The sequence below is a fragment of the Pyxicephalus adspersus genome, chromosome 2 (genome assembly GCF_032062135.1).
Source record: "Pyxicephalus adspersus chromosome 2, UCB_Pads_2.0, whole genome shotgun sequence".
Taxonomy (NCBI): Eukaryota; Metazoa; Chordata; class Amphibia; order Anura; family Pyxicephalidae; genus Pyxicephalus; species Pyxicephalus adspersus.
In genome coordinates, this window is record NC_092859.1 from 138,398,155 (window position 1) to 138,414,285 (window position 16,131).

General features: G+C 40.1%; 1 protein-coding gene across 2 annotated transcripts in view; it reads left to right on the forward strand.

Moving 5' to 3' along the window:
* The window catches only part of IGDCC4 (immunoglobulin superfamily DCC subclass member 4), a 92,276-nt gene that overhangs the window by 26,613 nt on the left and 49,532 nt on the right, over nucleotides 1-16,131 (forward strand). For both annotated transcript variants that reach the window (XM_072402620.1, XM_072402621.1), the window contains exon 2: nucleotides 14,930-15,217. In XM_072402620.1, the coding sequence (XP_072258721.1) occupies nucleotides 14,930-15,217 (288 nt within the window). The remainder of the gene's footprint in view (nucleotides 1-14,929; nucleotides 15,218-16,131) is intronic.

The window sequence follows — 16,131 nt, forward strand, 5'->3', positions numbered from 1 at the left end:
ACCACCCAAAAGTGCTGGGTGGTGCACCCGGCTAAAGGGGGCTGGGGAGAACTTTATTACTTTGTGAAAGTTGTTTTTATTGTTATCACTTAAACCTTTTCTGAGATTACTAATTACTAATTATTTCCAGTACCTGTGCCACCAATTGGTCCTAACAGAAGATCTAATTTATTCTATCCCATGCAAAAAAAAAATTCTATTTTATGGTTTATGGTTTCTGAAGCACTGTCCTACAGTTAGAACAAATTCCAGGGAACATGCCAACCCTCCCATATCCTGGATGTATGGTACATCATGCAATAGCAGACACTAATGCTTTATTTGATGATTTAGACTTATGCATATGGAGTGCCTACTTGTAACCATTGATGCGTTTAGCTGGACTGCATTCAGTAGCCCTTAAATAGTCCATAGGGCATTGAAACGAATGGAGCATGATGTACACTAGAACAGCATGGAAAGCAGCAGGAGAATTCTACAACCTATTCTTACTTTAGGAGCCTGTTCATGGAGGAACCATGAGCAATATAATAGATATTGTGTTCTACTAGTCTTCATTCACACTATATGTGGTACATTGTGATACATTTCCTGCACAGTGTGCGATACAAAAGAACATAAGACATTGAATAGAAAGCAATATCTGACGTTTTCACTATATGATGCAATGTGAAGAATTGCTACAACACACTGCTTCATGCATTTCTGTTGATTTTTGTAATGAATGGGGAGAGCACCACAACGTACAGCAATGCAGAGGGCTGTGCATTGACTTGTGTTACAATATATCGCACAGCAAAGCACATATAGTGTGTACAAGGCCTTACTTAAAATTGGTGTGGCACAGTGAACTGTAAATGGGGTCACAACATAACAGTTGTTATTACTGTAATTTAGTTAATGTATAAATCAATGTTGTTGATGACCAGCTAGCTAAAGGGTATATAAGGTCAGCCTGGGAGCTAGCAAGGTATTCTGGGTACCAACAATCTGCTGCTCGCTTATTGCAGTTCTAACTAATTGTGTTTGCAGTAGCATGGAAAATGTTTAACATTTGAACACTGTGAGAAACAAGTATGAAAGATAGTAGAATACGTTCTCTTCAGAGCATATAAGAGATAATTGTTGTGTATATTAGAGGATATCACTATTACAGAATAATGGGTAACTTCAAGTGTGTCTATTAATAGAGAGAAGTGTGTCTAAAAATATATCTAGTAGCAATATACTGGAAATGGTTTTTTAAAAGCTACACTGATAAAGAACAATCCTTACTAGAGAGCTATTTTCATTGTTTCTATGTGATAAAATCAATAGAAATGTGTTTTTGCAAAGTAAAAGTGGAACATGATCATCATCATAAAACACCTACAAGTCGCATATTTCTCTGTCTGTAAGCGATGTGGATTATAAGTCATTACAGCGCCATTTCAGCTCCTGTGTTCTTTTGTAACTCCAAGTCATAATTCCCAACACTTTTTCTGCCCACCCATAACCTTTGAGTGTTTATTGCCCATTGTTGCTTGTTCTAAGGCTACGTACACACTTGCAATGGTTCTCGTCTGATAATCCACTAAGGGCGGATATTGGACGAGAATCTGGCGTGTGTACAGCCCGCGGATGATAGATGACGAACGATCGTAATGAAAGTGAAAGGGGGTAGCGCACAGCAGGGTGCTGCTCTATCGTTCTCCCCTCTCCACTCTCCATGGAGAAGAGCAGTGCTGTATGTACAGCGCTCGTTCATGCATCGTGCAGTAGTTTGTCATTGGAAAATATCATGAAAGATCCTTTCCAACAACAATTATTGCACGTGTGTATGCAGCCTAACACCTCCAGTTGCATGTTTGCAAACAACAGGTGGATTGGAACCCTGTCATGGTGTCCACAGCAGATGTGTAGACCCAAAAACGTAATAGCTAAATTCTCACTAATAATGTTCCAGAGAGGTTTAAAAAACAGTCAATTTAACCCCACCATTTGTGAATTACACGTATTCGCCATTTTATTACCGAACGCTGTTTTAAAATGGTAGTAAAAAAACTCATGGCTGCCGGTAGATGTGGTTTGCATGTAAGTTGTAGAGCCAACCTAGTGCTCTGTAAAAGACATGATTCTGCTTGTGGTAAAGCGACCCTATCATTTCCACATTTAAAAACATTTGCTACCCATGCCATGTGATCCATACATGCCTGTCCTCTCTGGGAGTCCAGAAGTGCCATAGTGGTTGTCAGGATATCAAAATATATCAGGAATATAAAAACATTAGCATTGGAAGGGTCCATACCTTTCTTCTTTGTGTTTACTTTTACCTCTGTCTTATGTCCATGGTGCCCAGGCAGGGATGATGCCTCTATCCTTTCACAAAGATTTCTATGGAATGCATTGCAGCCAAAAACTCACAATGCTCTTCCAACATATGGATACCTCTGTATTCCACAGAAATCTTCCTGAAAGGACAGTGATGTCATTGCTCAATGAAATGGGTAAGGTAAGTGTAATTGTAACTTTTTTCTTTTCACCTACCAAAGGTAGATGGTTTAGGGCAGCGGTCAGCAACCAGTGGTCCGTGAAAAATTTTTGGTGGTCCACAGAATATTTGCAAATTTTTTGTTTTAATAATAATAAAACAAAGATAATATTCTAAAAAATTCTTATATTCTGAATGACATTTTTCTCCTTTTTTATTGCACTAAATTAGTGAACTGTACTAGAGACGGAAAACCAGGAGAGGCGCAGCGTGACGTCAGTGTAGTGTTAAGTTGTATGAGGCAACCGCTGCCGAGCTGTACGCTTCAGTATTGTTTCCACCATTACAACAATCACTCTGCTCCGGGAATACCGTTTCTTATCCGATTGTTTTATTTTATTTGTTTATTTCTCCGATGATCTTTTAGGTAAGTATGACCTTAACTGTGTATTTTCTTTAACTGTTTATGGCATCAAAAAGTTTGACTTTGATTACTATCATTTCTTGTTTGGTCTTCAATTAGAATGAAATAAATCCATAATGAGTGAGAAAAAGCAAACAAATATTTTGCATTTCTTTAGTAATACCAAATATAATCCAACTAATGATAATAGTAACAATAGTAATACTTCACTTAACCTGAGCTGATCAAGGAATCAGATCCTCCACAGTCAGGCACCATTAGGAGAATCATTATTTTACAAATGTATTTATTTTTAAAAAAAAATAATGGTCTGCAGGATTTAAAATTATGAATGTAGTGGTCTGTGAAGTCGGAAAGCTTGGTGACTGCTGATTTAGGGAGGTAGGAGGCAGGTCCCTTATTGCAAAAGGAATAGGTGATGTCTCTTCTGCAATAAACTGCTTCATTGCAGTTTATTAAATACATCCTCTTGTCCCCCATTTTGTTATGGGCGCCATCATCTTCTTCTTCTCATCCAGGTTTCCTGATCTTCAGCCATCTTAATTGGCCAGGCCGGGATAACATAACTACTTTTGCAATAAAGACCTGCCTGATCGCAAATTTTCACTAGTTGTGCTTGAAATCTTTTCAGTGAGTGTACCTGGGAACATGCCAGAGATGTGTCCATGTGCTACACACCTTGTATTAAAACAGGTCCCTTTTTCTCATTTCTGCAAATTTGGAGATTTGTTATGCTTTCGGACTTTAATAAATTTCAGTTAGGGAGACTGAAGGAAAACAGCTTGTGTGCTGTCTCTTTGGTACACCCATAGGGGTCTATGACACTCTGCGTCATGGGGCTCTAAGCATTAACTTCTTATATGGATAGTAAAGATTTTATAAAGATATGTAAAAAAGTACAAAACTATTTTGATTGTTTTAAACTGTATATATATATATATATATATATACTCCATAAAGACTAGACAACTGGTATTTTTTGTAGTTGGACCTTGTTGTATATAGTTCTTATGTATGTACATTAAAAGGAGTTTTTGTCTGTAGGATTGAAAGGCATTTGTAATGCCTAGTTCAGCCATTTATAGTGACCTACTTATGTTTAACATGAACAATGCTTAACATTCATGAAGCAAAACAGCTAACTTGTAATTCCAAGTGGCAGGTGAAGGTTCAGTGTATTGAAGTTCTGCATGTTTAACCAAGTGGATCTGCCTGTGCCTGCATCAACTATGGATTTGCTAATGAAAAAGATAGAAGGGATTGGAACCCTACCTATATTGTTTTATGGTTTGTGGGGGATTAACTTCAAACACTGACCTTGCAGAAAAGTATTCCAGTGCAATGAGAGTATGAGTAATGTAAAGAATTTACGTCAGCAAAATATTCAGACTCCTAGTTGTCAGACAGTTTTGGTCTCCATAAGAATTAGTTCAGAAGGCTTTCCTTTACATTGCTATGGTTCACCATTGCTAACCAGACTTATGTTTGGTTGTAGTGATATGCATCATGCAGTATCTATTCAATATTTCCACTCAAACCAGTTCTATAGACTTTCAATCTTGCTTGAAAGCATTGATCAAAAAGCTAATGAATGCTTCTGCATGCCTAAAGATTGAAAATTGGTTGACAAATGCCCATTTGAACGTAGCCTTGGAATTAGCCTTGTTTCTAGCAAAACCTGGATGCAGTTTCTCTCTTAACTCACTTTCAATACTACTGACCCCAGGAAGGAATACTTTTTAGCCCAAGTAGAGAAAGACCATTGCCTAATCTTACATCAGTCCCAGTATACTTGAGAAGTCACCGCAGTCTACTAGGCAATTAAACTCCAACCACTGATTCACCGGGGACCCAAAAAATATTTTCGTCAGATTTCATTGGACAGCTTTTTAGGGGTATTTATGTGTTAAAAAAACACTGAGCCCGCTTTGCAGCTATAGGACAATGTTGTCAGCATTATTTTCCTGTACTTAGAAATATGTGTTTCTATAATGTATATCAGCTGCTTTTGTTTTTTATAATAAAATATAAATCTATACAAATGGCTAAATTCTAATAAATAAGCATGAACTCATATGTCTGCCAAAAAAGTTAGTATTAATTTTTAGACAGCTCTTTTATCGTTCCTTGTTTAGGCTTATAGTATAGGATAAAAATCCTTCTTGGGAAAAGTATGAGGTTTTCTCAAAAGCAAAAATTACCCTCCCTCCTTAATTATTCAGATCTAAAAGAATTATTGCACAATAAGTTTACCAGTTAAACTGACTGATGCTTTTACCATTGCTTTAATTTCTACTTACATTATATAAAGTATCTAATACAATATCATATATGTTGCAAGAAAAGACTATAAAGAGCCCTGTGGCAATATAAACAGAACATTTTGTTGCAGAGGTCTATACCATTGGCCTTTATTATTTTAAAAGAAGCATTGGGAGCTATGCTTGCAACCCTTTGTAAGACCTTTAGATTACAGTTTGTTAGTGGTGCACAGTGGCATTGAGATGTCATACTTAAAGTATCATGGACAGGACGCATAGTGCTATTTGCTAGCAGATGGTCTTGTAGGTGATTCAGCACAAGCATGGTAATAGGAAATCTTGCTGTTGGAGGTACCTTTTTGTAAAAACTTAAGCCCATTGAGCCTGATTTTTTTTAAAGCTCTCCAAGACTGAAGAAGATAGACCTCGATTCGGTCTGAGATGTACTGAAACAGGAATAAATCTGTGCTCTGATAAATGCAAGCCTATATGTTCTGTACATAGTCACTTCTGCACTTTCTAGTCTTTTACCTCTGTTTTACCATGCTCAGGTCTGGCAATTGTCAACTGAGCTTACATGTAATTCATATTTGGTGGCAATTAGGATTTAACACATTTGCCCCCAAACTTAAACATAATTAGCTGTTGAAAAGGTCTCTTAAGCCAAGCTGAGATGAAGGTGGACAAATTAGGAGTAGTAACAGTGCTAATGTGCCTCCTATAGAGCATATGTGTCTGCATTTTGTTTATGTTTATTTCATGTTAATGATTTTGGTGGCAAACCAACCCCATTGAATGTCTCTAATGCTAAATACTTATTTTGACTTCTGTGTCCTGTTCTGCTGAGCAACCTGTTGAACTTTATAAAGAGGGGAGAGGGTATGGTGAGTAGGTCACATTCATATAAATAAGAGCAGCATTGGTTGGTGTTGGTCGTAACCCGACAGAACAGAGTACGACCTATTCCATTATACTGAGGAAACAGAAGATGAAGTCAACAACACTACAAAATACAGGATTCTTGCTTTATTGTGAAAGCACTGTCACAATATGTGTGAAAGCCAACATTTTGGGGAAAGGACCCTTAGTGGCCCCAAAACATTGTGTTTTCACAGTGCTAGCGACTTCATTGTTTGTTTTCATGAGTTCTATACAGCGCCATCCCTGGTTGTATTTTTAAACACCCTTTCTGGTTTATAGGTTCTGTTTGCTGTAAGGTGTACATTCCTATCATGGTCACTGTTATACTGAGGGATACCTATACAGGCAGTTTCATATGATATAGGGACTGTAGGTTTGTTCTTAAGTTGAATTTGAATGTAAGTCGGAACATGAACTTTATTTTAATAGATACAATTAGGATAGTTGTTTGTCCCAAATTAATATTAGGCAGCGTGGTGTCAGTTACTGTATAAAAACCTCCCTGTGAGTTAATCACAAACAAAGCAAAAAAAAACTTTATGGAGCCTAGACATTCATTAACTTCTGGAGCAGGCTGCTTGAATGCTTTGATATGCAAAAAGAAACAACTGCAGAGTTTGTCTTGGTCATTAAAGATTTACAAGAGCTTGGAGAAGAGCGCAGCCTCAGCTGTGTCTGTGCCCGGGTCGTATCTAGGAGTTGTCTGTATGTCAGATGTAGTATGTCTGGTGATTGACAAATGCTCGTCTGAACATAGCCTTGGAATTAGCCTTGTTCCTAGCAAAATCTGAATGCAGTTTCTCTCTTAACCCCCCTAGCGGTATTCCCGAGTGTGACTCGGGGTGGTATTTTTCCCATGCAAAAATCAGTATTCCCGAGTCACACTCAGGGTACCTAAAAACATAAAATAACCCCACTTACCTTGCTTCATCGGCGCAAGGTATAATAATATATTAAATATAATTATTTATTTTTAAGTTTATTATTAAATGTATTTAATTTATTAACTATTGGACATATTTCGGTAAATTATGCCTAAGAAATATAAGCCTGCAATGTAAAATAAGTTTCCATGCAAAAAATTGTACCGCTTTTTGCATGGAAATAGGGATAGAATTAGACCGCTAGGGGGTTTAATTCACTTTCAATACTACTGACCCCAGGAAGGAATACATTTTAGCCCAAGTGGGGAAAGGTTCTGACCATTGCCTAATCTTACATCAGCCCCAGTGTTCTTGAGAGTCCTATAATCATGATTATTTTTGGTGAAAAAAATCTAATGTGTGTGTGGACCTTATTTCTCATACTAGAATTCATTCTTTGACCATTGTGACATGAACCATCTGACTTTTGCACATTTCCAGTCCGTCCTGGATGAACATAAAGGGGAACTTATCTCAAAATCCCCCAAACCACAAAAAATACACTTATCTTCAATCACGCAGTGCAGTCCGCTCCATCCGGAGGTCTCTTCCATCGGGTCCCATGTTGTCTCTGCATCTGTCTTCGGGCTGGAGCACCCGACCCAGGCAAAAGATCTGGTGACATAGGTTGGAAAAAAAATTGCAGATCTCCCTGCCTATATGTGAGATCAGCAATTGTTTTCCCTTTTTACAAAAAGGCTCCTTCTGCGCATGCCCGAAATGCAGAAGGAGCACCCAAGAGCCTCCCAGGATGCGTGACGTAGGTATCTCCTGAAGCTTTGCGCTTCCATTCATTCTCGATTGCGTAGGGTGTTGCACTTCAAAAAATAAAAACAAACAACAGAATTTTGACTTTACATTAAAGGGTTATCCACCTGTTTATGTAAAGTGAAAATTCTGAGTTTAGGTATGCTTTTAGCTGCTCATCGTGGCCTGATGCCCATCTTTAAGGATTATGCTTTGTCAACATCCGTTCCCACAATGCTTTGGCAATCCTTGAACCTGAAGTGCCTAATTATAACTACTTGAAGTTTCTCTAATTACTGTATTCTTTTCACTAACTGGGAAAATTAACATTCAACACATTACTATTCCTAGGGTACGGAACAACATGCAACAAATATAATAAATGCCGAGCTATGTGCTTAACAAAGCCTGAGGCAATGAAAGCCTGGGGATGATTTTCTAGGCTGGCGGCAGAAGCCAGGTAGGATCTGTATCCAAGCTGATCCGATGGCACAAAGAGCTGGACATCGCGGTCTCTTAGCAACAGCTACAGGCAGTTTAAAAATAGTGAAAATGTATATGAATAAGGAAAACTGTCTGGAACAACTATTAATATTTCATTCTGGAATTTATTGTAAGGAAGCTGCAGCTGAACATTTAATGGCAACGCCTTGTATTGTGCTCCTGTTTGGGAGGTGCGCTAACAAAACATTAAATAATTCGCGAAGCAATTTATTCCTAGTGAGCACTGATATTAATGGTAATATAGCACTTGAGTTTGGTTGGTGACGTGGGTAGTAGAAAGGATGCATTATATTTGCAGAATGATGTAAAGGGTACATTCTTCCAATCTCAAAAGTTTGTTTAGGGTGGATGCTGTTGGGTTAAATCACCAATTGGTAGGTATGAATATGCTTTTACTTGCTGCCTTCTTGTTGTGGTAGCTCAACGAGAACACATACAGCAAAAGAGCTAGCATTTTTTAAAGGGCATCGGTTTAGGAAAGAGTCCATTCATCCAAAGACTGGTACCTAGATATGTGTATGGGACAGGTAGACACCCAAACAAAATTATGTATGTTGTGGCCATATATTATTATTATTACTAAACAGGATTTATATAGCGCCAACATATTAGGCAGCGCTGTATGTTAAATAGGGGTTACAAATGACAGACAGATACAGACAATGACACAGGAGGAAGATAGGACCCTGCCCTGAGAAGCTTACAATCTAGTCAAACAAACAGTGGTCGCCAACCTTTTCAGACCCACGGACCACTAAAATTACCGGCTCCAGGCTGCGCATGTGCAAAGAGCCGGGTGTCACTCAAAGAGATGAAAATTCCCCAATAGTGACGTCATATTGCCAGAACCCACCCACTCTCCCAATGCAGGTCTGAGCCTGGGATGGGAGAGTGGGCGGGTTGTGTCCAGAACAGGGGTGGGCAAACTTTTTGACTTGGGCCACAATCTGAAAAAAAAGTTGACAGAGGGGCCACTGAACGTGACATCATGATGGCCTAACCCCACCCACTCACCCATCACAGGTTCAGATCCGGGGGACGTGTCCTGTGGCTCTGGTCGATGCCCCCCCCAAGGGTCCTTCTCCGGATCCTGCTCAAAGTGGCATCGGCTAGGGCCGGAGAAACATCCCTATTGGGCTCTATATGGCCCACAGGCCGTAGTTTGCCTATGCCTTGGTCTAGAGCCTGCAATGCATACGAGGGACATGAGCCGCGGCCTACCAAAATTTTGAAAAAGTGGGGGCAATAGTACGAGGATATATTGCTTGACTCTCATCCTATCCTGACATTGCAGTGTTTCTGTAGCATATGAACCGGAGCAGTCCTACAACCTGCTTAATGTAAGGCAGCACTTACGTTGTGGTGGACAATTTGTTTTAAAGTTGACTTTGGAAAGTTGGACCTTGGGAACTTGTACAGGAATCGAGAATCTAAATATCTGCTGTTGCCCAAGTCTACACTAGCAGTAACCAGTTGGGGCAATAAAGCAAATTGAAAACCTAATTTTTATCAACACATACAGGGAACTGTTTGAAGAAACTTTGACAGGGGACAGATAGAACTCCATGTGCATGCATTGTCATTAGTTGGAGAATGCTGCCACTTAAAGTTACACTTGCTAGGGAACTGGTGGTTAAGCTTTGCACCAAATCCCTGTAGTTGCATTGATACACTCTTGTTCTTTGTTGGATTAAAGCCTGTAAAATAGAGGCTAATATGATCACTGATCACTTATATTCACATACATCCCCTCTCTCTTGTTCAAACACCCACACTGTTGCATGAGGGAGGTTGATCAACATGAAATCATCCAACTAGCTGGTGCAGTCCAGCCAACAAATCTAAACACCGGATCATTTTGGTTGCTTTATTTTTTTATTTTTTTTTCTGAAACATACAATAAAGTAAAAGTGAACAAACTTTCTGTTTTTAAGAGATTTGTGTTCTTGGCTAGCAGTTGCCCACAGTTAATCTATTTAGGTATTGTGTATCACATGTACGGAGTATTTTTTTATTTATGTTTAGTTACATTTCTATTCTATTTTCCAGTTATATAATTTGTTTTGCAAACACTAGTCATGTACCGATTTTAAGTGTTAGCAACTTTGGAAGCCACTCTTGCCACAATGCACAACTGGAGTGGAGATTCCTCAGTATCCCAGTGCTGCTTTGCAGCTTCAGGTATCAGCACTACTCAGAAAATGACTTATTTTGTAATGCTGTACAATTTACTTTCTAACAAATGAACAGTCTGTCACTGAAGATAGAAAAAGTGTCTAATTCAGCAGTTATTGGTCTATGATCTGGTTCAGCTAGGGAAGAGTCCCTGAACAGCTAGAGGATTTAGTGGAGACAGGTAGGTAGTGCCCCAAAAAAGGTTATGCTATTAAGCCAGTGCTCCTGTCCTGAAATATATGTGACCACATAGTTGCGACCACCACATGGTTTGACCACATTTAGGAAGTATGTAACATACAGAGTGCAGGGGTCAGGTGTGTGCAACATACAGAGTGTGTAGGTATCGGAGTATATAATGTACAGAGTGCAAGGCTCAGGTGTGTGTAATGTACAATGTGTAGTGGTATAGATGTATACAATGTACAGAGTGCAGGGTTCAGGTGTGTGTAATGTACAATGTGTAGTGGTATGGATGTATACAATGTACAGAGTGCAGGGGTCAGGTGTGTATAACCTACAGAGTGCAGGAACAAGGTGTGTTGAACCTATAGAGTGCAGGGTTAGGTGTATGTAATCTTCAGAGTGCAGGAACAAGGTGTGTAAACTACAGACTGCAAGGATAAGGACTTTATATTTTAGAGACTACAGGGGATTGAAGAACAGGTAATATACAGCCCAGTCAACAAAGTGCAGTAGCAGCATGCAGCGCACACTGTGCAAGGGTCAGGAGTAGTATGTAACACACATTCCTGCCTGAAGACCACGTATTGCTGTAGAAGCTGTGTTCAGCAGGTCATACAAAGCCTATGCATAGGCCTTGGAGACATTTGCTTTGACCAGGCTGGTACCTGAAAAATTTAGTCTGTGCTTTTGGAGACTAAAGCTATGTACACACATCCGAAGATCCTTGCCTGACATGAATGGTCATATTCGTCTGGACCAAAACTCTTACATGTGTACAGCAGTCCCCAGATGTCATTCATTAATCAGCTGCAGGGGACGTTATAATTTATTTGTGTCTGTGTATTGCTGCAAATCCCTATGAGAATAAACCTTGTGTTAAACATATTTAAGTTGATGAATAAAAGAGGGCTATATCCCTAAATCACAAGTTGGCGAGTGGACGGAGTTCCTGAAAAGCTGTACATCTGATGCTAATCTCACAGCAGTTAGAGTTATGGCTATGTAAATAGATACTTAGATCCATACCAAATGCATACAAAATGCTCATTAAGTTAATTTATATGCAAACTCAAGGGAAGAGCAGATAAATTGCTATGCACAGATGCACGCAATGATGACATTTTCAAGTATCAAACAAAATACATTACAACCTCATGGACTGCAAATACTTCTCATTTAGGGTGAAAATCACTGAACTAAAATCCATAAACTGTCACACACCATGAAATATACAGTCAGTGGTAATAGAGCGAGGTATGCAGAGTCTCATGAAAATTTACCTTGACCACGGAAGATGAAACCTATATGTGTGAATTGGAGAAGAATATTAGTCCAAGATAATTCCATGAATAAACATAAAGCAGTAACGAGGTCTTTTCCAAATGCACCTTCATGGATTTCCGTTTTTTTTTTCATACATTCAATACAAAATGGGTTGGTTCATGGCAAGTTTTGCATGTCATGTTTCAATTTTTTTAAGAAAAGGCTTAGAGCCCCTGTCCGGTTTTTAATGCTATCTGGGTTACCTGTTAGGTTGATTACTCAAAGTAAAAAAATACTTATCTTTAATATCTGAAGATAACAAAAAACCACTTGAAAGCAGGGTCGTCCAACTTGTTTCCTTTGTGGGTCAGATTTCATTATTCTAGGACTGCATACACACGACAGATAATAGAACAAATTATTGTGATCGTCTTGGCCGAAAATCTGACATGGACGCCTAGCCATTCATCAATCTGCCATGGCAGATCAATCACCAAGGATAAGGAATGATCAGGATGAGACATATCAGTGGAGGAGAGGACAGCAAGATGCAACGCACCGTCCTCTCTATAGAACAGATTTATATTAGAACAGATCTATTGTACATAGCCTAAAACAGATAGGACGAAAATATGAATAATTAAGATTGAGGCATGTATACTGGGTCATGGGGAAAATTGAGCATTTTGAATTTGCACCTTACAATGGAAGGGGAGTATTTATCTTAAACTAGAACTTACAAGATCATTATATATAGCACACACATAATTTAGCATTTCCACTAACATACACATCAAGTGTATGTAATGGTAACACAGGCCAGTGCAGAGAGTGCAATCGCCAATAGTAAAAGTAATGTACAGTCCAGCAAACTGAGCAAGTGTATGGAGTATTTAACTTACAGAGTGCAGGGGTCTGGTGTTTTTGTAGTGTATAGAGTGCATGGTAAGAAGTATCTAACCTACAGAGTTCAGTGGTCAGGAATTTTTTAACATATAGAGTGCAGGGCTTTTTAGAAAAAGTAACATACAGCTCAGTGAACAAAGTGCAAAGTTTGGGAGTATGTAGTACTGGCCGGGCAAGGGTCAGGGGTAGTATGTAACACCCATTGTGCAAGGGGCAGGGGTGGTATGTATCAAACTGTGCAAGGGGCAGGGGTAGTATGTATCACACATTGTGCAAGGGGCAGGGTTAGTATGTAACACCCATTGTGCAAGGGGCAGGGGTAGTATGTAACACCCATTGTGCAAGGGGCAGGGGTAGTATGTAACACCCATTATGCAAGAAACAGGGGTAGTATGTACCACACATTGTGCTTCGGCAGGGGTAGTATATAACACACATTGTGCAAGGGGCAAGGGTAGTATGTAATGCACATTGTGCTACGGCAGGGGTAGTATGTATCACACATTGTCCAAGGGGCAGGAGTAGTATGTAATGCACATAGTGCAAGAGGCGGGGGTAGTATGTAATGCATAGTGCAAGGGGCAGGGGTAGTATGTGATGCACATAGTGCAAGGGGCAGGAGTAGTATGTAATCTACACTGTGCAGAGGTTGCAATGATAGTGATCAATAGCCATTGATTTATTTCAACAACTTTATTGATAGCAAAGTAGTACCTGCTATAAGACATTTAAACCCCATTCTTACTTGTATAATTTCCCATTTATACACATGCACACATACATATAACCACACACCCACATTCACACAGTCACACTGACATACATATATTCACTATACCTATATTCACTCACATACAAACCACTCAATAAACACACCACCCTTCATTTACCTTCCTCTTCCCTTATGGCTGGCTTTTTCACAAGCTTCTCCAGATTGAGCCTCCTCGCACCTTTGTCAATATGGACCTTCACCTGATACACTTCAGCCACTTACCCAAGGGCGGACATAGGGAGGTGCAAAGTGTGCTGCTGCGCAAGGGCCCCAAATCCATCTTAGCTAACACAGGGGCCCTGAATTACTTTAGCAGGAGTGCTCCAGTTCTCAGTTCTCCATAGGGTTCCCTGTTGGCTACACCCGCCACTGTACTCACTGCTGCAGTTGTTTTTTAAAAAGCCCATACTGGAAGTCTCTGCTTATTAACAATCAGAAAATCAATCAGACTGACTTGCCCAGTGCAAAATTGGCAGCAGATTTACTTTGGTATACAATTCCTAAATGAGGTCTCAACTACTGACCAACCTGTCCTTTCCAACTACAACATCTGCTAGGCCTCCACATCTGGCAACAATGGTGTATTAGCTTGGCGTTAGTTGAAATTGGAGAGAAAGAGAGGGCTCATTTACAGCCTGGACCCAACAGAGAGAAAGAAGGCACCGGTATTCGCTGATATCACAGGGGACAATACTTCTTTAATTTAGCTTTCTTCTTCTGCCTATCCATCGCTCTTTCTTTTTTCAGCCAATAACATGCACTGTCTAGAGACAAAAAATTGCCATAGAAGATAATGGGCCCACCCGCTGCATCTGCTGAAGTAATGATCGAAACTGCCATCATTTCCTAAGACGATTCCCTGTCAGCAGGCAGAGCATAAATAACTAAAAATGCCTTAGCTGTTGTTAGATCTGACTGTTTAAAGAAAAATTTTTTGCATTATAGAATACTGAGGGCAGAAATGAAAATACAAAGAAACTAAGGGTAAGTGTTCATGGGCATGCTTTTAAAACACTGTGAAATGCATTTGAATAATAAATATAGCTTGAATTGTAATACACAATACAATTTGACCTGCTGTGTCTGCCATTCAAACACATCTGAATAGGATATACGGCAGCCAAAAAATGCAGCACAATGCAGGTCACACACAGCTTCTAAACTGCTATACACATTGCTCAATTATAGTCTCTGGGATTTTGCTTACTTGCAGAAAAAATTTACCCATGGACACTTACCCTAGCTCTGATCTTTGTCTCGTGTTCTTATATATGTCCTTGTCATATCTAGCTATACCAGTTTTTCACATCATGTTTCTGTACTATAAATATCTTTGGCTACAGTTGGTAAGTGGTCTGTTTCTTTGCTATCTTGCAGGAAAGAGCACCTGGTTAGACCTCAGCTGCCATCCTGGTCCCAGTGACTTTGTACTCCTGCCTGGCCATGAAGTCATCGTGCACTGTGATGTTGGTAACATGGGAGGCAGCACCAATGTCACCTGGTGGAAAAATGAAGAGCAACTAAACCCAGAAAACCTCACTGTGCTTCCTAATGGAGGACTACTTTTGTCAAGTGAAGGGTCAAGCATCCAGGGAAATTACTCCTGCCTGTATCAGAACTCTTTTGGGGCTGTAAAGGGCAGAACCGGTACAATCAGACTGGCAGGTGAGTCCTAAAACTTTTATTTATAGCCATGTTTAATTGTATATTTTTTTAGATAGTTGAGGAGACGTGTGAGCAACCAACATTTACTAAAATGTATTTTTCAATGGGAAATTGTGTTTACTACATGATTCATACAATTTAAAAGTGTTTTGTGTGTCATTAAAGCAGAACTTAAAGTTTACCTAAACTCAGAATTTTCACTTTTACATAAAAGGGTGCAGCACCGCACCTTTATTTCTCCATTACCTAGTGCAGGGGTCGGCAAACTCCGGCCTTTAGGCCTAGCCGGTAGTTTGTTCCGGCCTAACACCCCCTGGCTGATCTGGCCTAATGCCGGCCGGCAACCCACGGCGGAGCTGGAACAAACTACCTGAGCTGGAGCTTCAGGGCTGCATGCGGCTCTTGAGCCTCCATGTCGTGGCTACCTTCTCTATATAACGCGGCTGGAATTAACACTTTCGCCGCTGGGGTAAAAAGGAAACATTCCCTCTCCTCCGTATGCATTGGGGAGGACAGGGATTTCTCTTCAGGGGGCGTTCCTGGTGAGGGGCGGAGCCATTAGGGCGGAACTCGAGAGAGAGTCCAGCCTAGTGTGCTCCTGCCTACCCCTGAAATGTCCTAGTGGCCGAAAAAGTTTGCTAACCTCTGACCTAGGGGATCAAGAATGAATGGGAGCACAGAGCCTCCGGGGACACCTACGTCACGCATCCAGGGAGGCCCTTGGCTGCTCCTTCTGTGCATGCCCGAGCATCTTGGGCAAACGCAGAAGAAGCACTTTCATCAATAGGGAAAAAAACTTGCCGATCTCACACATGCACAGTGAGATTGGCAAGGTTTTTTCCCCAATCTACGTCACCCAATCTCATGCGCGCACAGTGCAAGTTCAGGTAACGTAGCAAGAAGAACGTGGAAAA